This window comes from Pithys albifrons, chromosome 7, assembly GCF_047495875.1.
Source record: "Pithys albifrons albifrons isolate INPA30051 chromosome 7, PitAlb_v1, whole genome shotgun sequence".
In the NCBI taxonomy this organism is placed as follows: Eukaryota; Metazoa; Chordata; class Aves; order Passeriformes; family Thamnophilidae; genus Pithys; species Pithys albifrons.
Window position 1 is genome coordinate 55,490,595 of NC_092464.1, and position 25,442 is coordinate 55,516,036.

The 25,442-nt window shown below is 43.7% G+C and overlaps 1 protein-coding gene across 2 annotated transcripts in view; it reads left to right on the plus strand.

The window, feature by feature from the left end:
* CNTNAP2 (contactin associated protein 2) overlaps positions 1 to 25,442 on the plus strand; it is a 1,051,893-nt gene that overhangs the window by 939,566 nt on the left and 86,885 nt on the right. For both annotated transcript variants that reach the window (XM_071559619.1, XM_071559620.1), the window contains 3 exons: positions 6,524 to 6,742; positions 9,813 to 10,049; positions 25,027 to 25,272. In XM_071559619.1, coding sequence (XP_071415720.1) covers positions 6,524 to 6,742; positions 9,813 to 10,049; positions 25,027 to 25,272 — 702 coding nt within the window. The remainder of the gene's footprint in view (positions 1 to 6,523; positions 6,743 to 9,812; positions 10,050 to 25,026; positions 25,273 to 25,442) is intronic.

The window sequence follows — 25,442 nt, forward strand, 5'->3', positions numbered from 1 at the left end:
CACAAAAAGCTCAAGGACAATGGGAGCTCAAGCTGGTCCTAGATCCTGAATGCCAGAAAAGTCTAACAGCTCATTTGACCTGACCTTCTGCAGAGCAAAGGACATAGAAGTGCTTGCTACTTCCCTTGTAGTTAACCCTCAAAACTTCTCTTTGACTAAAGCATATCTACCAGAAAGCCTTGAAAGGAAGGACTCAAGAAACATGGAATCCCAGAGACAGTGCATGGATTCAGAGAATAGCAGGTTAGAAGGGACCTCAAGGATGATTTGGTGCAATTCTCTTGGAAAAAGCACAGTCGAGACAAGATGTCCCAGCACCCTGTCCAGCTGAATCTTAAAAGTGCCCAATGTTGAGGAACCTACCACTTCTCTGGGGAGATAATCCCAGTGGCTGATTCTTCTCATTTTGATGAACTTTCCTTTTGTGAGCAATTATAGTGTCCCTGGGAGTAACTCCTACCCATTACCCATCATTTTTCCATGTGAATTCTTGTAAAAAGGGTGTCTCCATCTTCTTTGGAGCCACCCTTTAAATCCTGGAACATGGTGATAAGGTGTTCCCCAAACCTCCTTTCTCAAGGCTGGACATACCCAGTTCTCTCAGCCTTTCCTTATTTGAGAGACTTCCCAGTCCTTTGATCATCTTTGTGGACCTTCAGCCTGGCAACATCTTTCTTGTGTAGTTGGGACTAAAACTAAACATCAAACATCCATGTGTGGCCTTGCAAGCACTGAGAAGAGTGGGAAAATGACTTTTTTATCTCTGCTGGTGATGTCCTTATTGATGCTTCTGAGGCCTAAGAATTTAATCTAATTTTAGTAGGTTTTAGAATCATATAGTCTCTGCTGAGTTACTCTGATTTTAGGTGTGCATATTAAGTGCCTTTCTCACGAGTTGAGGAGCTGCTTTAAGTTGAATCAAGGCCACAATGTTTTTAAGAAGCCACCTGCAAGATAACAGGAGACAAACAACAGAAGAAGGCCTGACTGCCCCCACCATGAAGAAGGGGGTAGATTGACAGACCTTTTGGGTGGGCATTCAAGAGAAATGAGAGTCCTGATTGGATGGTAATAAGGGGTATAAAACCCTGAAACTTCCTGACCTAGAGGTCAAACCCCTCTGGATTTGAACTCAGAAGCTTCCAATAACAAAACCCTGTATCTTTCTCCATTAACTTGTCTTCAGTGTGTTTCTGTTCACAGGGAAAAGGGGTCTGGAGGCATCACTACCCAGCATCCCGTTTGCTTTTTCTTCTGTAAACAGCATGAGCTCTTCACTCATACTGAGCTTGTTGTCCACCAGGATCCCCAGGTCCCTTTCCACAGGGCTGCTCCCCTGCTGGGAAAATTCCAGTCTGGGCTCCAGTCCTCCATGAGGTTTTTCCAGGTGCAAGCACTTACATTTGTCTGTTGAAATTGTTAGTCCACTCTTCCAGCCTGGATAGCTCTTCCTGCACAGTGGCTCAGTTGTGTCCCTCCATTTTTTGGGGGGAAATACCTCAGAGATTCAAGATTGGGATTCTCAGAAAAGCTAAAACACAAAAACACAGAACAAAGAGTAAGAAGGACGTTTTGTTTGCCAAAGTTGCTCTTCCATGTTCTGAACAGATGGCTGACAATGACCTGAGACCTTAGAAAATTGGGTCGATAAAAGGAACATGTTCAGATTTAATTATATGTAATTGCACAAGGCACAGAAAGGGTAAAATTAAACCACAAACCTCAGCTTATTGAGTGAATATCTGTAGCAGGAGCACATAAAAACTATTACAAAATTTCCATCACAAAACCTTGTACTAACTGAATAAGTTAAAACCCACATTTTTTTTTCTATTTTATAATTAAGCAATTTCAGACAATTGTTCCAAGTCTGATCCTTATCCTCATAAAAAGTGCCTTGAGTTTTACTGTATTTGGTAGAATAGAAAATAAAATTATCATTAGGAAAACTCTCTTCATGAGCTACAAAGGGATTGACCAGCACAGATTTGGCCGCAGCCTCAAAGCTTTCTCTCCATCCCACTTCTCTCCCAGTCAGGAGGGTGAGGGTGGCAAAGGATTTGAAAAGGACACAGCCAGGACAGTGGATGGTTGACCAAAGGGACACCACCTTGGCCACCAGTAAAGCTGGGGTAGAGGAAAAAGGAGTGGGAGCAGCACAATGTTCTCCAAGTCTGGTCCAACCTGACACTGAACTCTTCATCCCCTCAGTCTCCTCCTTGACATCTCAAAAGATGTGGGAAGGACAAATACCAGAGAAAACTGAGACAAGATAAAGCTGAGTACCTCAACCCTCTCCTTGCCAGTCGTCACCAGGTCTCCTGTCTCATTTTGGGCAGGAAGGTACAATTTCTTTTGTCTTCATTTGCTGACTAAGGTGCCCGTGGTCAGATATTTCTCTATTCCTCTTAAGCTACAAGTACCTGTCATTTTACCTAGAGATTTCCATGGCTGGAAAATATAGTTATTCTGTAGACTGAAAATGGAACTAGAAGTGGAGAGTCAGAACCAGAGACATGACTTGCCTGTGAGACATCCTCTAAAGCCTTTTCATGGATATATTTCATGGTTTTGCAATCCATCAGTCTAGTCAATAAGTTTCCTTTGGTGTAAGAATCGTGGTTTTAGATTGTTTGAGGAAGGATCAGGGCAGTCCACAGGTGCTGTACTATCTTCTCTAACATTCAGCACGTCAGTAGGGACATGCACTGAAAATGACCTTTGATGAGCAGACTTTCTGAAATGCTTTTCTTTCCCTAACTATAACATTTAATATAAAAATATAATAACAATGTATACAAATGATACTCATTTCAAAATGAATATTGTACTCCACTAAGTACAGATTCAATTCTGTCTCTTTTCTGCTGTCATCCAAATATCAGCTCAAAGCTGTGTGCAAAGACAGACTATGCAGACATATGTGCTGGTTTAAAGGTGAACCAGCAGGGGAAATGAACTCACCACGAGAGAGATTATAAGTCAGAGCTAAAATTTAATAATAATATTACAATAGCAACACTGACACAAAAGGGAAATTGCTTTCAACTCACAAAACCCCAGCAGTATAACCCAGTGTCCTGGGGCACAAACCCAAGGGGGTTTGTTTGCCCTTGTGCTGAGACCCCTGTGGTTCCCCCAAGTCCAGAGCAAAAGGAAAAGGAAAACCTGTTGGTGCAGGCGAGGGCTGTGGTCTGGGTGAGAGCGGTGATCTCCTCCTGTCAAGGTCCTGCTGCTGCTCTGGATCCGACGAGAGGTTCTCAAGGTCTTCTTACCCACCACTTATGTACCCTCAGGGAGCTCTCAGTCCCTCCCCCTGGGCAGGGACTCACACAATGGGTGATTAACTCTGGAAGCCAGGGGGTGTTGAGCTGTTGATGGCCCATTAGCAGCTCCGCCCCCTCAGGCTGGGTGTGAAGGTGATAATGGCTCCCTGGGCAGCTGCTGCTAATGGCCCATTGACCTTGGGGAATGAATAGAGGGGGTAGAATACACAGCTTTGATCACCCCCACACAGGGTTAGCTGGTCCCTCCTGCTCAACTAGGACACATAGAACATCTACCTGAAATATTTGCCAGTTCCCTACACTTTCCCTTTTAAAAGAAGAATTACCTTCCTTTAAAAAAATAGAGAGACTTCCATCCAGAAGACCAAACAAAAAAGCATTTTTGTGGAGGTTTTAAAAAATCCTGGATGGGATAATAGCCAAGGGACCCACAAACAAAATTAACATTAATATTAATAATGTTAACAGCTGCCTCAGAACAAGAGGAAAAGTCTGTTAAGGGGTTGTTATTTGACAGCCTTGTAGACAGGCAGCTTTTGGGAAGCAAGTCAAGCCCAACAGTGAAGAGATCTGAAGTGCTTCTTCAAAGCAAAAGTAAAGGAGAATTATACACCCCCCCTTGAAAATAGACTTGAACACGACATACAATTTAAGTACTGGAGAGGTTTTACTCGAAGTCCTAATTTGCCTGAGTTTATTGGCAGAGCCACAGAAGTTACAAAGCATCATTAAAATGAAACATTTTTATTTCTTTAACAACAAGCTTTGGCTTTATGGATTTTGTGCCTTGTAAAGTGCAGAAGGCCAAAGAGACTGAATTCATGGCTTATGAAAGGCAGTTCATTCAAGAAACGAAATTATTTTATTTGGCACAGAACAGACAGTGCAACAGCTTTTATTTTTTTCCTTTCAGAAGTAGCCAATTTTTCGGGAAAAAAAATTCAATTATAGAACAGATTTGTTTTCAAAGAACATTTTCTGTAAAAAAATTATTCCTATCCTTTCAGTTTCATAAAAATACTGACAATACAGTCTGACATAACCTTGTGAAAATCTGTTAGGCCATGTACAAATATATTTCCCACTATTTATCAGTATTGCTTGTGATAATGACCATGGAGTGGTGCTTTTACCCCAATTTTTTATAATAGTGTTTTATTAATTCAAGCAAACAAGGAACCACAGCTGTCCTGGAATACTGAAACCATAATTGGTCCCCCAAGATTTTTCAGAGGAGTTAAAAGGGAGCTCTGGCTTTTTTTATATTGTTTATAAGTAAAACAAATTAAAAGGAACTTTTGGTTTTCTTTACTTCTGTCTGGTATCCTCCTTTGGGAATGTTATATTTTCTGTTAACCCTTTCATCTGATGGTTTGCCACCAGAATATAATTTGCAGCCCCAAGTTATAAAAGTTAAATATGAGAAGCAAAGTCAAAATTTTATTTCTTTATTCAAAAATAACTTGTATGTTATTAATCACACTCAACATCTAATAATAAATATCAATTACATACTTGCCAAGGATGATCCAAAGGCATGTCCAGAGGGTCTAATGTACATTTGTAAAATTTCTAAACGTGCTTGGGCAGTTAAATGTCTCCCTGACATCCGATCCCGTCAGATCTCAGAAGCTCAGCAGGGTCAGCCCCGGATTAGTACTCGGATGGGAGACCTCCTGGGAAATGCCGGGTGCTGTAGGTTCTAGTCCTGAGGACTTCACTGTCACTGTCCAAGCTCGCTCGGCCGTGGCAGATGAACCTCAGGACTTAAACGGTGGGGCCAGTTCTGTGCACGCTGAGCCTCACCTGAAATCCACTGCGCAGGCTGGAAGGGCACACCCACGTGGGGACAGCCCTGCCCAAAGCTTCGTTAGGGAACTTTGGCCATACAAACATGCTTGGAATCATCCATGATAAACAGAGCATTGTAGTTCTTACTAAGGGGCCATTTCGTTTTCAGCCATAAAATCTCACATAGGTCATAACACGGTGTTATTGGTTCAGTGCAGAAATTAATTGCCCTCAAAATAAAAAAAAATTAGACATCTTCTGCACCATTTATTTAATTGAAAAAAACCCCAACAAACAAAACACATGGAAACAGGAAAGCTACAGAGATGAAAGATTAATGTAATTGGTTTGGAGTCTGTTGCCGTTTTCTTCTTAAAGTGATCATAGAATCATAGAATCATGGATTGGGTTGGAAAAGACCTCTGAAAACATCAAGTCCAACCCTTGGTCCAACTCCAGTCCCTTTACCAGATCATGGCACTCAGTGCCACAGCCAAGCTCGGGTTAAAAACCTCCAGGGATGGGGAATCCACCCCCTCTCTGGGCAGCCCATTCCAATGCCTGAGCACTCTCTCTGCAAAGAATTTTTTTCTGATCTCCAACTTCAATTTCCCCTGGCAGAGCTTGAGCCCATCGTGCCCCCTTGTCCTATTGCTGAGTGCCTGGGAGAAGAGACCAACCCCCACCTGGCCACAACTTCCCTTCAGGCAGTTCCAGACAGTGCTGAGGTCACCTCTGAGCCTCCTCTTCTCCAGGCTGAACACCCCCAGCTCCCTCAGCCTCTCCCCACAGCACTTGTGCTCCAGTCCCTTCTCCAGCCTCGTTGCTCTTCTCTGGCCCCGCTCCAGCCCCTCAATCTCTTGCCTCAACTGAGGGGCCCAGAACTGAACACAACACTCAAGGTGTGGCCTCCCCAAGGCAGAGTCCAGGGGAAGGGTCACTGCCCTGGGCCTGCTGGCCACGCTAGTTTGGATCCAGGACAGGATCCCCTTGGCCTTCTTGGCCACCTGGGCACACTGGTGGCTCCTGTTGAGCTTCCTGTCCCTCAGTCCCCCCAGGTCCCTCTGCCTGGCTGCTCTCCAGCCACTCTGTGCCCAGCCTGGAGTGCTGCAGGGGGTTGGGGTGGCCAAAGGGCAGGACCTGCACTTGGCCTTGTTGAACTCCATCCCATTGGAATCAGCCCATCTCTCCAGTCTCTCCAGATCCCTCTGCAGAGCCCTCCTGCCTTCCAGCAGGTCGACACTCCCTCCCAGCTTGGTGTCATCAGCAAATTTGCTGCTGATGGACTCAATCCCCTCATCTAAATCATCACTAAAGATGTTAAACAGGACTGGACCCAACACCAGTTGTTTAGGCAGTATGTTATTGTTTAGGCAGTATCAGTGACTGTGTTCACAATGCAAGGCCGTAACCACATTGCAAACACCTTTTGCTTGGTATTTCAGCTGCTACAGAGGTCTCGTTTTCGTTTGACGTCGGGAATGGGCCAGTGGAGCTCGTGGTGAGCTCTCCTAACCCGCTCAACGATGACCAGTGGCACCGGGTGACGGCCGAGAGGAACGTGCAGCAGGCCAGCCTGCAGGTGGACCTGCTGCCCCCAGAGGTGCGCAGGGCGCCCACGGAGGGGCACACCCGCCTGGAGCTGTACAGCCAGCTCTACGTTGGTAAGATGGGGAGGGGGCAGCGGGGCTCTTCTCTCAGTGCTGAACACTCTCTGCCCTGTGTCCTTCCTGCCAGCAGCACTTGGGGTGGTGTGGGATGCTGCGCTCCTCCAGCGTCACAGCAGGGGTGTAAAGGGGTGGGTGTAATGGTGTGGGTGTAACGGTGGGTGGGGGTCGGGGTGGGGGGGGTGAAGCAAGGTGGGTGTAATGGGGTGGGTGTAACAGGGCAGGTGTAACAGGGTGGGTTCTACAGTTGCTGGAAAAATGGGGCTGAAGACCACAGAGAGTCCAGAAAACACAGTGTCTTTATTAACATGAGTGACCAAATAGCAGGACCTCAAAGAGAAGGGAGAGAGAGAAGGAGGGAGACTAAAGAAATAAGCCCAAATGTGTCAGCAACCACTCACCAAAGAGTTACTCACATAAGGTTGTCATAGAATCATAGAATCATAGAGTTGATTGGGTTGGAAAACACCTCCAAGATCATCAAGTCCAACCCTTGGTCCAGCTCCAGTCCCTTTACCAGATCATGGCACTCAGTGCCACGGCCAAGCTCAGGTTGAAAACCTCCAGGGATGGGGAATCCACCCCCTCTCTTGGGCAGCCCATTCCAATCCCTGAGCACTCTCTCTGCAAAGAAGTTTTTCTGCTCTCCAACTTCAATTTCCCCTGGCAGAGCTTGAGCCCATCGTGCCCCCTTGTCCTATTGCTGAGTGCCTGGGAGAAGAGACCAACCCCCACCTGGCCAGAACTTCCCTTCAGGCAGTTCCAGACAGTGCTGAGGTCACCTCTGAGCCTCCTCTTCTCCAGGCTAAACACCCCCAGCTCCCTCAGCCTCTCCCCACAGCACTTGTGCTCCACTCCCTTCTCCAGCCTCGTTGCTCTTCTCTGGCCCCGCTCCAGCACCTCAATAAACTTTACCAACTCAGGACACTCCTCCAAGGCAGGGGCTACATCTTCTAGGCCTTGTCAGACAGCAGTGTCCCTGCTTTCTTTTTGGGGAAAAAAACACCAACCCCCAAGAGCACGAGCCCTCTCACCTTTTATTGAGCCCGCTGGAGATGTCTACCTAGGGAGGTGAGGTGAGGCCACCACCCCCCAGGAAGAGGTCACAGACCCTGCTGGTCTCTCCCTCTCCCTCCTTGCTCTCCCCATCTCAGCTCTCCTCCAAAGGCTGTCAATCAATAGGAGAGACTCAAGTAACTTTAGTTTATGCAAAGTGTCTCTTCAAGGACGAAGCTTTCACTCTATCAGCTTTTGTTCCCTAGAACTTGGCAGGAAAAGGATAAATCTTTTCACAGGTGGAATTAGTATAAACACAGACCAAAATGTCAACAGTTTTAATTCCCGACACAAGAGAGAAGGGAAGGAGAGGTAAAAATAGACATGCATGTTCCTAAATACAAAGATCAACTGAGAGAAAAATATTGTGTGTTGGAATCTTGTCAGTTTTCCCTTTCTCCACCTGCAGCTCCTGGCTCAAAGTGCCTCCAGCAGCCTGTAGTGCCAAACCTATTTTTTGCCAAGTGTCTCTTCCAAACACAAACACTTATTCACCACAAAAGTGAAAACTTCTGCAGAGGTCTTGCCAGGACTGCATGTGCCTGCAGTGCCCATCTTAGCCTTGGCAGCATTTCCAGCCTATTTAGGGTTGGTCAGCCTGTGCTTTCGTGTTCATGGATCTCACTGCAGTCCTTTCCCTTTAGTCCCGTGGGTTTTTTTGCCCATTTGATGTAGGAAAGCACCACACAGTGTTATACAAATCCATTCCCTGAAACCACGTTAGTCCAGCTGCTTTCTGGAGCTACTGATTTCCACCACATTTTGGGCAGGTTATTGCAGGAGCACTTGTATTTCTCTGACTTTTAGCCCCAGGGCTGCCAAATGCCTGCATGCCAAGTGTCACTATCTGGAATCAGAACTGCATGAAACGTTGAGTAAAGAAGCACTTTCATACCTCTCTAGATATCTGCTAACAAGAGAAGAGGGAAGGGAAAAAAAGAAAAAACATATTTTTTTCCGTGTTTGTCAGCATTCACCAATACAAATTAATTAAAATGAACTTTAAAGCCTCCATTGCCTTAGTCACCAGCCCAGTGTCACTGCAAACTGTGTGTGATGTCACCAGATGTGCAGGTGTTATTTACAGGCTCACATTCTCCTTTACTACTGTGATCCCAATAAAAGTCAGTTTCAAAAAAAAGCTGAAAGATGAAGTTTATTTAAAAGAGAGACCCTTAACCTTTTAAAAGAAATACAAAGCCTTTTGCTGAAAACAGGAACAACTGGAATTTTTTTCCAGTCTGACTTCTTTGAGAATTGTTAATAATGATGATTTTATTTCTCAGGTTTGAATTGACTGTAACACCTTTATTGCCAAATAAGGGCAATAAATAAATTGTGCCATTATTGCCAAAACACAAATGTCATGATCTGCACTAGATTTTTTTCTTTCTGAATAATATCTATTTCATATAACTTGATGATTGGAGCACTACACTCAAGAGTAGAGATTTAAACCCTACCCAGAGTCAGACCTAGAATGAATTTGATACTTACTTGCAGTTTTTAGTTTGTGTTTTTGGTCGTTGTTTCTAATCCAGCCTCAGATAAGACTTTCCTTGCTGGAATCATATTTTTCAGCAAGTATTTTTACTAGGGGTTAAAAAAGAATAGTTCTTATAAACTGCTGTGAAAAATCATCTCCACTCAGACTTTCAAGTGTAGCTTTTGATGTAACATTCTTTGTGTTCAGACAACTAACCAGTGGACCTGATGTTGCTTGAAAATGAACATCTGTATTTCCTATTGTAAACTGAGAGTGGGGATTTGAATCTTTTTATTTGCCCTTTGTGACTTTGAAAACTGTAACACCACAAAGCATATTATGGCATTATTTCCATCATCACTAGTCATGGAAATGTTACACCTTAGCAACTGGGCCAAGCCCTTTTCTTCCACCATTATCTCTAAAAACCATTTCCAGCTGTTGCCAGAAGCTCAGCAGGGCATTTCATGTAAAGAATAATCAGCTCTGCTCAGTGTTGTCTCACAGTTCCACACTCCCTCCCAGGTGCTGCAGGAGGCCAGCGAGGGTTCCTGGGCTGCATTCGCTCCCTGAGGATGAACGGGGTGACCCTGGACCTGGAAGAGAGAGCCAAAGTGACTCCAGGGGTGAAGCCTGGCTGCTCTGGCCACTGCACCAGCTATGGCATGTACTGTGCCAATGGGGGCAAGTGTGTGGAGAAGTACAATGGCTACTCCTGTGACTGCTCCAAAACCGCCTACGACGGACCATTCTGCATAAAAGGTAAATGCTTTGCTGCAGGAGGCAGAGAAGGAGAGAACTATTTGCCTGTGGGTAAAAACCACGATAGAATCAATGCTTTGGCTTTTATTAATTAAACAAGTAAATCCTGTTTAATGCTTCTTGCTAAGAAGACAAATTATACACCCAGGACTTAAATGTGACTATTTAAACCCATATCTCTCGTTAGGACTATAGGTTGGCTCTTTCAATCAAATCACACACCAACAAAATGCATCAGGAATGCCCATAGTAATAGCAAGTCTGGCAGAGCCTATTCCACAGCCTCGAGCTGCTGAACAGTAAATTCTGACTAGCCCAATATCATGGTTACTTCTTTAGATAAAACATGGATTTTAAAAAAAAAATCTACCTTGTCATTCAGAAACATATTTGAAGATATGTAGGTATGAGATTTGGGTTAAATATCTTAAATATTGGGAAGGCAGCATTTATTTTATCCTTACATAACCAGGACAGGTGTTTTAGTAGTTCAGATGGGTTAGAGATCGAACTTGCAAGGATAAGGAAGGGCACAGAGCTTTCAGATCTATGTCAGTCCTTTGGAAATGCCTAAAGTATGTTCTGGATTTTCAAAATCAATGATTGTAAGATGCCAATTTTCTGTAGACACACAGGTCTGCATGAGAAAGAAAGGCAAGGAGCAAGGGAAAGAGGGATACAACAACAACAAGTGAGAATAAAAGCACTCATTTATTTCTGCTTCTTTTTTTCACGGTCTAACCATAAAATCTGTTGTTTTTCCTAATAATTTTAAAACTTTCTTGAAGTTTCAACTAAAAATGTGATGGCTCTTCTCATCAGTATCTGTGATGTTAAAGAAACCTGCAGCCTCATAAGCTGGTTTTCTGCTTTTGCATTCCCCTTGTGCCAGGAATTCTGCAGGCAGACAGGGAAGTCTCTTCATTATGATGACTTGGCAGCAGGGGACAGAGCCTGTCCTGTGTTGTTCTGCTTCCCAACTCCTTCCTAACATCTCTCCTTTTATTCAAGCCAAAATCTGAGAAGTATTATGTAAATATCCATCCCTGCTCCCTTTTAGGCACACTTATTGGAAACTGAGTTTATAACTGAAACAGGCAGTGCACTGGTTTAAAGATAAACTGGCAGGAAAAATGAACCCACCTCAGGAGAGATTGTAAGTCAGAGTTGCAATTTAATAAAAATATTGCAGTAAATACAATGACACAAAGAGAAATTGCTTTTAACCCACAGAACAGTAGTAGTGTAACCCAGCCCCCTGGGGCACAAACACAGTGGGGTTTGGTGGCCCCTGTGCTGAGCCCCACGTGGTTCCCCCGAGTCCAAAGGAAAAGGAAGGGACAAACCTGTTGGTGCAGATGATGGCACAGTCTGGGCAAGAGTGGTGGGCTCCTCCTGGCCAGGTTCTGCTCCTCCTCTGCATCCAATTAGTGGTCCCAGAGGTGCCCAAACCCCAAGATTCTCTCCCCTCAGGTTTGGGTGGGAGCCCCCAGTGCCTCCCCCAGGGCAGGGAGTTCCACACTGGGGGATCTGACTCTGGCAGTCAGGGGGGATTTTGGAATCGTTGCTGGCCCATGAGCAGAGCTGAGCCCTCAGGTGGGTGTGGAGGTGCCAAGGACTCCCTGCAGGGCAGTTCTCCCAGCTCCTCTGCCAGGCTTCTTTCCCAGCCAGCTCCCAGCCTGAGGGCTCAGCTGTGCCCTGGGCAGCTGCTGCCAATGGGCCATTGGGCACAGTTTCTGGGCAATGAATGGAGGGTGGAGAATGCCCAGCTTTGGTCACACCCACACAGGGATAAACTGGTCCCACCTGCTGAACTGGGACAGGCAGTCTTTTCACATGGTGCTGGGTTATAGACTGTATTTTCTTCCCACACACTTCAGTCATATCCTTCATTTATATCCCATATATCCACCTTCATTTCATTTTACCATAGCAAAGCTTTGTCCCTTGCTGGTGTTGCTCAGACATAGCACCACCCTCTGCTAAATCCTGAGGGATTGTTTTCGAATCACCAGATAGTCTGATGGTTCTCTAGCATGATTATTTTATAAATTCCAATAAATATGATGTATTTCTAGTGCAGCAGAAGGGAAGTAGCTGGTTCTCTAGGTAATGGTTTCCACTGGGCTTGCATGCAGGAATTTCACCAGGTTTCACTATGCAGTGTTGCTTCAAAGACAAATTATAAACCATGTCCTTCACATTCAGGACTGTACATACAGCAACTCCTGAGAATGTGAATACACTTAATTAATTTAGCAAAAGTTTTGTCATGAATAATGGTCATGCATATTTAGTATTTCTGTTCACTAATGCAGTTATGGGAGAGGAAACCCATTCAGGTTGGAATTGGGTTGGTCTCTTACAGATCACTCAGGAAAAAAAAAATTGCTGCCATGCCATATTCACTGAATTCCCTTTTTATTTTTTTCTGTATTGCCAAAACTCATCACACTCACTTTTATATGTGGTTTTTCTTTTTCTCTTATGGATAGATAACCCCCAAACTTGTGCCAAAACAAGCTACAAGCTGAAGTGTTTGATTTTTCCTGGGTGTGAAGATAGCAGAATAAAAACATTGGAGGAAGAGTTGAGCACCTAGCACAGACAAACTCTGCTTTGGGCTGCTCTGTGAGCTCTGTCATGACAGCAGCACTAATATTACACTTCGAATAGGAAACCCATCTCAGGCCAAAAATAGCTCTCTAAATCCTTAAGGTCTTATGTGCTGTCTTGGTTTGAGATAAGCAACTGCCAACCCCCCCAAGCACAGAGAGAAAAGCCTCCCTCCTAACACCAGGGAAAGGGAGGAAAAGAGAGGGGAAAGAAAAAAAACACTTCAAACCACATTTATACTAAATCTACATATATTTTTCACAGAAAGAAAGAGACAATTAGAAGAGAGTACAAATATACACTCACACAAGTCTGCAACAACAAGTTCCCCACCTCAACTTCTTAACGAACACACAAATTCTACTGTCCTAACTACACATTACTTAAGAAAAGACTTATTCCCCAGGGAGACAAACCCAAGCAGAAAGGAGAGACCCAGAACAACACATTTTACTTTCCTGAGATACCCTGTGAGCCAGTGGTGGGCCTGGTCCTCTCCATCCCCCCTGGGACAGCATCGTGCGTCCTCCCAAGAGGAGGGCTGAGAAGCGACTGCCTTAACCACTCCCACACTGGTTCCTACTTCCCTGGAGATGATGTCATAATGTGGTATGGAATACAAAATTACTGGCTAGAAGAGGTCAGCTGTCAGCTCAGCCCAGCTCAAGTCAGCTGACAGCTTCAGCCTAGTCCAGACTGCAGAGCCCAAATCTAGGCCCACCTAGGGGAACCCATAACATGTGCAAAATGCAAATTTCCAATTTCCTATGTGTTAGTGTTGAAAACTGATGTACTCATGCAGAATAACCCCAAGTATGATTTATTGTGGGGGAGTTCTCAGGGCTTCTGTGCAGAAAGACCAATGGGGCACTGGGGAAAAAAGCTAGAGGATAAATTACACAAAATAGGCTGTGTTTGGGGCATCCTATCATCAAAATAATTGTGAATTTCGGTAACAAACAGTACTGATAATGAGATCTTTAGAACGGTTCATTTACAGCCCATTATATTTTACATTGTAAATTTAACTTCCACTAAGGCTTTTAAATCAAATAAAGCACTGGAATAACTCATGCATGTCGTCAAACTTCCTAGACTTGTAAAAGAAATGGATCCTACATTTTCTTTCTAACAGCAGCTCCTGGAATCTTGTGCCATGTCCTCTTTGTCCATGAGACAGGAATAAATATATTTTCTAAATACCAAGGGCAAACATACATAACAACTGCAAAATAAATACTGGCAAAGCAGCCAGGTATGTTCTAGTTCAAAAAAATACTTTAAAAATTTATAAAAATTTGAAAATTTATTCCTATAAATATTACCTAAATGATACATTCATTGATTTGGATGAAAATATTAAAATTTGCATATTTAAATCCATTTTTTCATTAACGCTTTGACACTTTCCCCTCTGGAAAAGCATTGAGCTGTCTGTGAACATGTTTTCAAATATTATATTATCTGTTTTCAATATTTTTCATTCTTTATAGTAAGGACATAGTTGAACTCTGCTCTGCCTTGTGCTTTTCTAACCTACACCACTGAATGCTCTTTGTTGCTGTTAATACAAGGCAAGCAAGACTATTTCCCTTTGTTCCTTTCCCAAGGAATTCTCATTCACAGCTGCCAAAAAATAACAAGGTTAGTGCTTTGCAGGAGAAACTAGGACCAGGCTTCATGATTTTACTCCTCTGAGTAAATCCTCCAGGCCAAGGAGATTTGTTGATCCCCTACCCAGGAGTGCCTGACATTTTAAGTTGTCACATTCCAACCAGTATGAGACATTGCCAGAAAAATCTGCCACTCAAATGGAGTGAAAGGTGCCACAATAGAACACCTTTCAGTACAGCACAGACTTCTATTCCCATTGATTTTAATTCCCCACAGGAAACTCTTGTTATCCAAAAGTTTGATGTTGGTATTCAAATCACTTGCTGATGGGAAATATTTGGGATTGGTTACATACTGAAACTGCTGGAAAAAGTGAGGGGGAATTTAAAGGGAAAACCCATCAATGGCTCATGAGTAACAAACACACCTCAGAACAAAAACAGGGCTCACATTTTATAGGTTCTTTTCATTAGATCTTAGAACAGATTGGGTTGGAAAAGACCTCTGAGATCATCAAGTCCAACCCTTGGTTCAACTCCAGTCCCTTTACCACATCATGGCACTCAGTGCCACGGCCAAGCTCAGGTTAAAAACCTCCAGGGATGGGGAATCCACCCCCTCTCTGGGCAGCCCATTCCAATGCCTGAGCACTCTCTCTGCAAAGAATTTCTTTCTGCTCTCCAACTTCAATTTCCCCTGGCAGAGCTTGAGCCCATCGTGCCCCCTTGTCCTATTGCTGAGTGCCTGGGAGAAGAGACCAACCCCCACCTGGCCAGAACTTCCCTTCAGGCAGTTCCAGACAGTGCTGAGGTCACCTCTGAGCCTCCTCTTCTCCAGGCTGAACACCCCCAGCTCCCTCAGCCTCTCCCCACAGCACTTGTGCTCCAGTCCCTTCTCCAGCCTCGTTGCTCTTCTCTGGCCCCACTCCAGCCCCTCAATCTCTTTCCTCAACTGAGGGGCCCAGAACTGAACACAACACTCAAGGTGTGGCCTCCCCAAGGCAGAGTCCAGGGGAAGGGTCACTGCCCTGGGCCTGCTGGCCACGCTAGTTTGGATCCAGGCCAGGATCCTATTGGCCTTCTTGGCCACCTGGGCACACTGGTGGCTCCTGTTGAGCTTCCTGTCCCTCAGTCCCCCCAGGTCCCTCTGCCTGGCTGCTCTCCAGCCACTCTGTGCCCAGCCTGGAGCGCTGCAGGGGTTGGGGTGGCCAAAGGGCAGGACCTGCACTTGGCCTTATTGAACTTCATCCCATTGGAATCAGCCCATCTCTCCAGTCTCTCCAGATCCCTCTGCAGAGCCCTCCTGCCTTCCAGCAGGTCGACACTCCCTCCCAACTTGGTGTCATCAGCAAATTTGCTGCTGATGGACTCAATCCCCTCATCTAAACATCACTAAAGATGTTAAACAGGACTGGACCCAACACAGACCCCTGGGGACACCACTGGTGACCGGCCCCCAGCTGGATGCAGCCCCGTTCACCAGCACTCTCTGGGCCCGACCCTCCAGCTTGCTGATGAAATCCATCCTTAGAGCCACTGACTGATGACTGACAAGAACTGGCATTGATGTGCCTTATTAGCAGCACATCACGATGTGATTGATGTTGTGGCCTGGAAATTACACTATTTTTTCACAAGGACAACAGGAAATGCAAAATGCAGTCTGACATCTACTTTAACTTTATTTTTGTTTGGTATCTGAGGCATATGCAATTGGCTTTACTCCTTTCATTGCTCAAAGAAATTGCTCTGAGGAATAGCCGTGGTGTTTCTGCAGTCCTGCAGATTGCTTTCTGACCTTTCCCTGTCCTTCACTCAAGCATAAATTCTCTTTTTTTGTTTCTCCTGCAGCTGTCCTATCATCATACAAGCATTTCTGAGAAAACAATTAATTTTTGTTCCTTTAAAAAACAAACTCTTTCTTCCCTTTAAAAAAAAAGAAAAAAATCAAAGGTCAAATGGCAGAATTCTTATGTGGGACATACCCCAGAGAGAAAGCATTTCCTTTGGTATTGAAATGCAGTGGAACAACAGCAGGAGAAGAAATTGCCCAGTACCAAGATAGTGTGGACAAACAAAAAAAAAAGTATGTATTAAATATCTGGTTCTATGACTCATGTGCCTTCAGGTGTGCTGGAAGGGTGAATTCAAAGCTTCCCACTTTCTGTGCAGTTACTCCTTTTGCATCAGCAACACCAAGGAGAGGAGCAAAGTCTATATTCTTCTTTTCTTTTCTTCTTTAGATTAAAGCTCAGATTGACAGTGTGAATTCTTGCAATCCTTGTCTGAGTTCCTTCCTGTTTGTTTTTATATTTACCCCAACACTGAAAGCACTTACAAGTAGTATTGTTGCAGTCAGATTTTCTTCCTTTCCTAATTCTTTCTATGTCTCAGTGAGAAAAATCATCTATTTACGAGGCTGAGTGGATGCAAAACATGTCAGGGGGCAGCAGCTCTGCAGCCTCCCACTGACTCTTGGAGTGGCATTTGATTCCCCCCAAATTCTGCCCTGGTTATACTCATTCAATTCCCTTTATTCTGCTGGTTGCAAACACATTGCATTGTTTTGCTGAAGGCAAGGGGGAAGTGATTTGTTAGAGTGGTTTAAGGTAACAAACTTCTTGGTTTTCATAATTTGTAATCTCAGAAGCCAGAAAATCAAGGCAAAATTCTCTCCCACACCCCAAAAAACTGCTGTGCCCAGCCTGATGGGGATCTGTCAGCTGGAGTTACCTGAGACATTGTCCTTGGGTGGTTAATGTTGGCCTCCAGCCTGGTGGGTTTGAATGCTGCAGACAGGCTTTTTTACCTGCAGGTCACGCTTCAGAACTCAGGTTTTAACCTCTACTGAGTAAATAAAATATATACAAAACATATATTTATACACTCTAAAGCTATTTCGTTCTGTCCTGTCAATGCTGCCTTATTAAACATGCACAGTTGTGCTCTAGTGCTTTGAAAATTGCATGTCAGGGCAAGAATTCTTTCATTTAGAAAAAAAAAACTATTGCTTTTTTAAAGAAAAACACACCTTCCCTACAATAGAATCACAGAATCCCAGACTATTCTGAGTTGGAAGGGACCCACAAAGATCATCGAGTCCAACTCTTCAGTCAGTGGCCCACACAGGGGATTGAACTCATGACCTTGGCATTGAACCCATGACCTTGGCATTATTACTGCCAAGTTTTAACCAACTGAGCAAGAGATATTAACCTGGTTATAAACTGAACTTGCCAAATGGCTCACTGTCCATAACAAACAACTTACAAAATGCAGGAACTCCTGATTTTATATCCAGAGAGCAAGTGAGTCAGAGTAATAAATTAAAAAAAATAAAAGAAATACTAAGTCCTGGCTCAGAAAATGTGATAAACTTTCAATGTCTTTGTCAGCTAACTGCAACAGGCCTATGATGGAGTCTCTGCTCACTGACTGCAGATGTTTTATGAGAGATAAGCAGAGCAGCTCCAGCAACATTGCTGGGTGCTGCACTCATGTGCAAAGGCAACTGAGAGTTTTGAGCTTCTCACCTCCACACCCACGTGCAATATTTATACACCTCTCTGCTGTTGAAGTAGTTTTTGGCACCTCTCAAGATGACAGGGTATTTATCCTTACAATGGTTCTGTGATGTGAGAGGGTGTTTTTATTATGGTAATGCAGAAAGCGAAGCAGATGATCAGGGCAGCAAAGACCCGCTCGCATTTAAAGTGGATTTCTGTGGTGCAGGAAGGAAATTAAGCCAGATCTCACCTATCAAGGTTGTTACTCTGAATACAGTGCAATCATCAACTGACAGTCTCTAATATTCCTGAAATGGCTCTTGCAAAGCTGCAAGTTTTTCTCTGAGAGCTAAAGAGCATCTCCATGGACTCCCTGGCAGGAAACCATGAAACCTGGGCTATTCTATATTTGACATTACATTTTTCTTCACCCAGCCCATTTTATTTGATTTTTTTAAAAAATATAATGGATATTTCCACTAGAAATTGAGCTGGCTTTTCATTTAGATTGAGCAGACAATACTTAGCACCAGTTGCCATTCCTTTACTCTGAGCCTGCTACCCCAGACATCAGTTCAAACAGCTGTACCCATGGAATGATTTATAATACTTTTAGATCAGTACAGAATAAAATGCAGCTGCAACTTTCCTGACATTTTTAGGCTTTCCTAGTCAGGCACACTTTTGTTCACCTACAGCAGATAGAATAAAAGGCACCTGTTTTACAGAGCTGCTGGAAAAGAAGGTGCAGAGCTCAGCCTTGCTTGGATATATCAAACTGCTTCCCAGCAGAATCTCCTTGCTGGCATTGACCAGGGAGGCTTGAGGTGTAATGAATGAGGGGACTGAATCCCATCTTCTGTGGCACTTATCCTGCTGTCCTGAAGGCAGCAGGAAGCCTTGCATGGATTTATGATCAGGCCCCACAGTTTGCCTGGTGCACATCATTTTGCACATCCCCCAATTCCCACAGCCATAGTTCAGACAAGCTTTTTTTTATGCCATATACTGACATATTCGTATAGAAGAAGCAAATCCTCACTAGGTTTGTATTCTGTTAATGCCAACAAGCATTTGCTGCACTTTGGTATTTTACTCCACACAAGGAAAGTTTAAACATGCATCACAAATTAGAGTAATTGCCCCTCCTTAGACCCTTCTGGACCCCTTCGAACCTTCCTGGACACCTCTGAGACTCCCCTGGACACTCCTGGACCCCCCCCTCAAAACCCCCTGGACCCTCCAAAACTCTCCTGGACCCCTGTGAAACCCCCTTCCATTCCCTTAAAACCCCTGAACCCTCCTGAACATTCCTGGATCACCTTGAACCCTCCTAGGGCCCCCATGGACCCCCCCTCATACCCCCAGGGAAAACTCCTGGACCCTCCTGGACCCCCTAAAACGCTTTGGACCCCTCTGGACACCCCTGGGCCCTCTTGGACTGCCCTGGACATCCCATGTCCCCCGTATGTCCCCCCATATCCTTCCCATGTCCCCAATATCCCCCCCATGTCCCCTGCGTCCCCCATGCCCACCCCATCTCCCTCATGTCCTCCCCATGTCCCCCTGATGTACCCCGCTGTCCCCCTGATGTCCTCCCATGTCCCCCTGATGTCCCCCCATGTCCTCCCCTTGTCCCCCCGTGTCCTCCCCTTGTCCCCCCATGCCCCCCCAATGCATGTCACTCCATGGCCTCCCAAGACACGCATCTGCCAGCACAGGGCACACACAAATCCCTCCGAAATTCTGGAATGTGACATTCCTCTGCAGGGCTGAAAACAAGACGGGGAGGCTTTTTTCCTTTCCGTAGGTGGACTAATGCCCCCAAATTAGAGTAATTGCAGGCAGAATATGAGACCTGAGGATGTAGAACAATATCTTTAAATCCCCACTTCTTGGTTTCACAAACTACATACTCTGTGCCTGAAGGTAGAATAAAACATCAGGTGAGCTACCCATGGTAAGCATTATCACCTTCAGAGCACTCAGGTTCCTTCCCAGGTCAAGAGCTGTGAGATTCTGCCCCTTTACTGATTCCCCAGGGTGCACCTCAGTGAACAAGTCTTAACCTTTGGGACCACAGTCTGGAAGCAGCAGCAATTTTAGGTGCTCTCTAGCACATTTTTAGCCACAAGATGAACAAGCAAGCTGTGGTTAATCTATATTCAATATTCAAAACTATAAGAGAAATCAAAAAAACGAAAGGAAATCAAGAAAGAAGATTTATTCAAATGTCTACCTTGTCTGAGTGTTAGAAATGTCTGCAATGACTGTCCTGGCTTAGGATTTTGAAAAAGCTGCTTTCTACATCCAGATCTTCATGAAGAGGAGATAACAGCATCAAGGACTGGCAGGCAACATCACAGAGTAGTAGTTTTAATTTACTGAATCTGAGCAGGGCCAAGGAGGCATTTAGGGCCTCCAGATAGGATGGACTTACAGCTGCAAAGTCATTCCAGTCAGCTTTGTGAGACAAGAAGGAGAAAATCTTTTTCTGCTGCAGTTCTTGTGTCCTTGCCAGGTTTCATAGTTGTCAGGATTTGGTCTCCAGCTTCTGTAAGGTAGGTAGACCCTGTTGTGCCCATTAATGAGGTTGCTTTGAAGTCTCAGACTCCAAAAAAAGGTCAAACAGAGAAGTGGCCGGCATTACTTTCCCCTTGGTCCCCAAGCTAAAGGTGGCAGAAGTCAGGTCCAGTTTGCTTGGAAAAATATGAGATGGTAGTTGCAAGTCAATGATTGCTGTCCTACTCCAGAAGGAAGATTCCACTTTTTATGATGCCGCTCTTGAAAAGCTCCTGTGTTGAAATTACAGGGTTTTGGAGAGGTGGCTTTTTCTTTTTTTTTTTTCTTTTTTTTTTTTTTTTGATATCTCCACAAATCTGCTGCTTCTTTATTTATTCAGAATAATATATGGTGCTTGATTCATGACAATCCCTATCCTAACTGCCAGCACAGAGCACATTCAATTCCTGTAAAGCCTGAGGGGTCCTATTTCTCTTATATAGATATAGATATAGATATAGATATAGATATAGATATAAAGATATAGATATATAGATATATAGATATATAGATATATAGATATATAGATATATAGATATAGGTATAGATATAGGTATAGATATAGGTATAGATATATAAGAGATAGAGATGGAGATGGAGATGGAGATGGAGATGGAGATGGAGATGGAGATGATAGAGATAGAGATGATAGATAGAGATGATAGAGATAGAGAGATGGAGAGATAGAGAGATAGAGATTTAGAGATTTAGAGAGATGGTTAGATAGATAGATAGATAGATAGATAGATAGATAGATAGATAGATAGATAGATAGATAGATGACCCCAGATAGAAAATCTTTCCCCAAATGTGTTCAGCCACACCTGTGCCCATGCTGGGAATGGTTTTTACAGGTGAGAAAAAGGTAATGGAGAAAGAAGACAAGAGTTCTTCATGTCTGACTGAATTAGAGTAGAATAGAATAGAATAGAATAGAATAGAATAGAATAGAATAGAATAGAATAGAATAGAATAGAATAGAATAGAATAGAATGAGCCAACACTGACATTTCACTGATGTTAAGCCAACAGCAAAGTAGAATTAGATTCCTACTTACATTTTCTTAGGTCTACAGCGCTGGCCCAGTAATGAGATTTATCAATTTTGTAAGAGAAATGGGGCTTTTTGTTGCTATTTGGCTTTTTCTTCTGGTCTTTCAATGCTCCTGATCCCAGACAGAAGGAGAGTGTACAGAAATAGAAGTAGCTGAGTGGGGAGAGGGAGGCTGAGGAGATGACCAAAGCATCACAACCTTCAGAATAAGTTCTTCAGTTCTGAGTGCATTGTTTTGGATCAGCTTTTGCTTCATTCATTTCCAAAATGGAAAGCTTTGGGAGATATGTGCAGTTCATGCTGTGGACAAGCATCCTGCTTCAGAAAATTGTCTCTAATGATCCACAGTTCCTGCTCTGAATTCCTCTACAAGGCAAGCCCAAAGTGTTTCTATTTACCGAGTCTGTCAAGAGAGGATGACCACTGAATATTAGTGTAGGAATAGATACTACTTTCTGAGGAAGACTGATCTGTTACCCCCCCATTCATTTTCCTAAGGCCTCTGCCTTGAAAGGGTGGTTTGCAGAGCAACCCTTCCCTGTGCCTTATGTCTGATGTCCCCAGAGTTGTCTTTTCACACAGCATTTGCAATATTCCAGAAGGAAACAAGAGCTGTGCATGGAAACCTCGCCCACATTTCAGCAGCAGGGTGTGTACTGCATTTGACCCTCTTTATTCAGCCAGCTTGAGTGGGTTTCTGAATTAAGGGCTTTGAGACTCACTCTAGCAGAGCTTCAGGAAGATGATACACTTGTGACCTCCAAGTGGGTTATTCCATCGGTCAACCCTCAGCATTTCCAAGCCATCATGTAATGATAAGTGAAAAGCACTGCAAAAAACTGCTAAGAGAAAGTTTTATTCTAATAGCAGCAAAGGTATTTATTGACAGTGTTGGAGGCAAAGCCAGTTCATTCTGGGCAAAAACTTGCCTGGCTTGTTTGTGCAAAATAAGCCATTTATAGCCTTAAGTTCGTAGTTAATGCCCTCTAATTTCCATATTAATGACTGAGCTTTTCTTTTTGGCTTCGAATTTGGGTCGTGGTCTCCTGACTTCGTCCCTCAGGGTGGTCTTGAAGCATCTTCAGCACTGTTGGACTTCTGCTTTTTCTTTGTTCAGTGACATGACCTGTCAGACTTGTAAAACCTTGGCTCTAATGCTCCAAAATCTTGGCTCTTTACCATTTCATCCTATTGAACTATCTAGCTCAGTTTAATGTATGACTTCTAACTCATGGTACACTGGTCTCTATAATTACCAGACAATTTGTACCAGAACAAAGTGGCTCCAGCACTTTATGCTGTTTAGTGGCCCTGCTGTGCAAACAACACTTTGCAAAGCAGTATTAGAAAATTTCACAAAACTAAGAGGGAGTTTATTCTCTTTTCTCTTTCATGTAACTACATTCAATGTACAGAAAATTATCTTTTAGCTATTTCTAATAGTCTAAACAGCCTGCTGAGCCCCTCAGAGCTCTGCTGCAAGGACTTCAGCTTGTTTAAGTGCAGAGATAATCGTGCATCAACCTCTTTGGTGAGCAGGAGCTTGAGAGGATTCAGTGTCTTCCAGCTGACTCACAGAGCCAAAGTGAGCCTTCCTCTCAGCCTTCCTTTTCCAAGAGGTGGTGTGCATGTGAGGAGGATTTCAAGGCTCAAACAACACCCTGTGTGCCTCTAAAATAGTTTTCTCAGTGCAAATCGAGTTAAAGGTACAGAACATTTTGGCTCTGTCACGAAACCCTTTTGGAAAAATAGGTCACAGAACAGAATGCCCTGAGTTGGAAGGGACCCACAAGGACCAGTGAGTCCAACTCAGAGAGTCATGGAATACCCTGAATACCATTTCAGGGAGCATCATTTACTTAAAGCTTTCTTTGTAGTAATGAACATTTAAAGTAGCAATTTGGAAGGTTTACAGTTCTGGGAAAATGCATTGCCTGTTTTCCAGTTCAGCCCCAGGGCATGCTGAGGTCAGGACTGCTGGTCCTGATATTCCCAGAGCAGGAGGCCCTGGGTAACACAGTGCCAGGCAATCCCAGGGATTGCTCCTGGAATAAAAGGCATGGCAAACAGTCAACAGACTGGAAGCAAACAGTGGCTAGGATATTCTGAGTTTTGGAGAATTTTTATGTGGTAATAAGAAAGTCTAAAGCTTTTCTAACACTAGATTTAGCAAAATTCTGTAAAGAAGCTTTGAGAAGTCCATTAGACTTTTTCCTGTCCTCTTGTCTTTTCTCAACTACTCTGAATAAATTCTTCAGACTCTTTCCTGACTTGCTCTGTGTAACTGCAGAGCTTGGAAAAAGCACATCATCTTTCATAACTTTTGAGATACAGCTTTGCTTAGAATTGTGTGAAGCCTCAAAAATGCTAAAATGGAATAAAAACAAAACTCTTGCTTAGATGGGCACCTTTGTACCAATCTGTGGCAACTTTGCATCCTGTAGGAAGGTAGTAAACAATGAAAGACTTCTTGTTTAAAGATTGTTCATGTCTTTAAGCATTTCCTATAACCCTTCTTTGAATACAGTCCTCATATGTTATGTTTGTAATATTCATTCATCATTATTTAATCTCTTATGAAATGTTCTAAATGCACCTTCTTAATCAAGTTCACACATAATTTCAACATTTCCTTTAATATTTTTGTCCCAGACAATAAAGCCAAACCAACACCACGATGTCCCTGAATGAATGACTACTACAGGAAGTCAGTCAAGTAATTCCCAGTATAGCAGGCTATACATTACCAGGGGTAGACAACTCTGCAGTGATTTCCTCAGGAGCTGTCAAAGTCACCTGTCGCTGTAAGAACATTAACCAGGAATTATGTTTTTAATGGTGAGAAATAGGTAGGACTGCATTGCTGAGAAGCAATATCAGCTGAAAGCATTAATTCTGCCAGAAGTAGTTTGATTTTCTGACTGGAGTGTTGAAACACCACATCTTGTCTCACATTGGAACTGTGTAGGGAGCAGCTCTTGGGATCTACAGCTCAGGTGTGTCTTGCCTTGTTCCCCCTGAGTCAAGCTCATGAGTTAATTTTCTCTCCCACAAGGCCATCCTGGTTATCCAGTTCCCATGAAGGATTGTGATAGTGATGCAGAACTTTCTAGCATTGCATCCAATCCTACTTTAGATCTTTCAGGTTCTGGAATTGCCATCATTCCCTTATGAGCTCCTTCCAAATCCACTCCAATTTGCTCATCAGTACTGCTGCTTTTTCTTTTCCTTGACAGTTGTTTGCTTACTGTGTCCCTTAAATCACTCTTCCTCCTTTGGAACATTATCTACTGCAAGAATTTAATAAGAATAAATTTCAAACATGATTCTACTTGTCATTTGTTGTTTGATGTGAGATACAGGCAAAGACCTTCTTGTGCCCCAAAGGAAATCTTTCCTTTGCTCTGTGAGTCTGGGTACTCACCAAAAAAATGGAGATTGTTCTTTTGACTCTCATAGGAAAATAGTGAGTTTCTTGACCTAAATTTTGGCAGAGTGCTTAAGTAGTACAGCAGTAGAAACATGAAGAGATTAGTGCTGATCAAATCAGTAGTAATATGTTTCATCCAAAATGTGTCACCATATTTAATTTCTCTGGGTTTTTTTCTTCTTTTGTTCTGTTCAAGATGTTGGAGCGTTTTTTGAAGAAGGAATGTGGCTTCGTTACAACTTCCACTCCCCAGGGACCAGCATGAAGGATTTGGTTAGCAGAACACTTCTGAGTTCTACAGATCCTGAGATCACAGCACCTGACCTCAGCCTGAATAAAGAAGAGCTCAGCTTCAGCTTCAGCACCACCAAGTCCCCTTGTGTCTTACTGTACGTCAGCTCCTACACCCAGGACTTCATGGCTGTGCTTGTGAATCCTTCTGGTAAGAACTGCCCCAGCCTCTCCCCTTTGCACAGTTGATAATACCAGGCTGACATTCAGCTGAAGCTCTGAACAGATTCATCCTTGTCATAAAAAAATAAATAAATAAAGCACTCAGAAATCTGAACCTGTGTTGTGCTAGTACTGAATTTTGCCACGAGCCAGCATTGT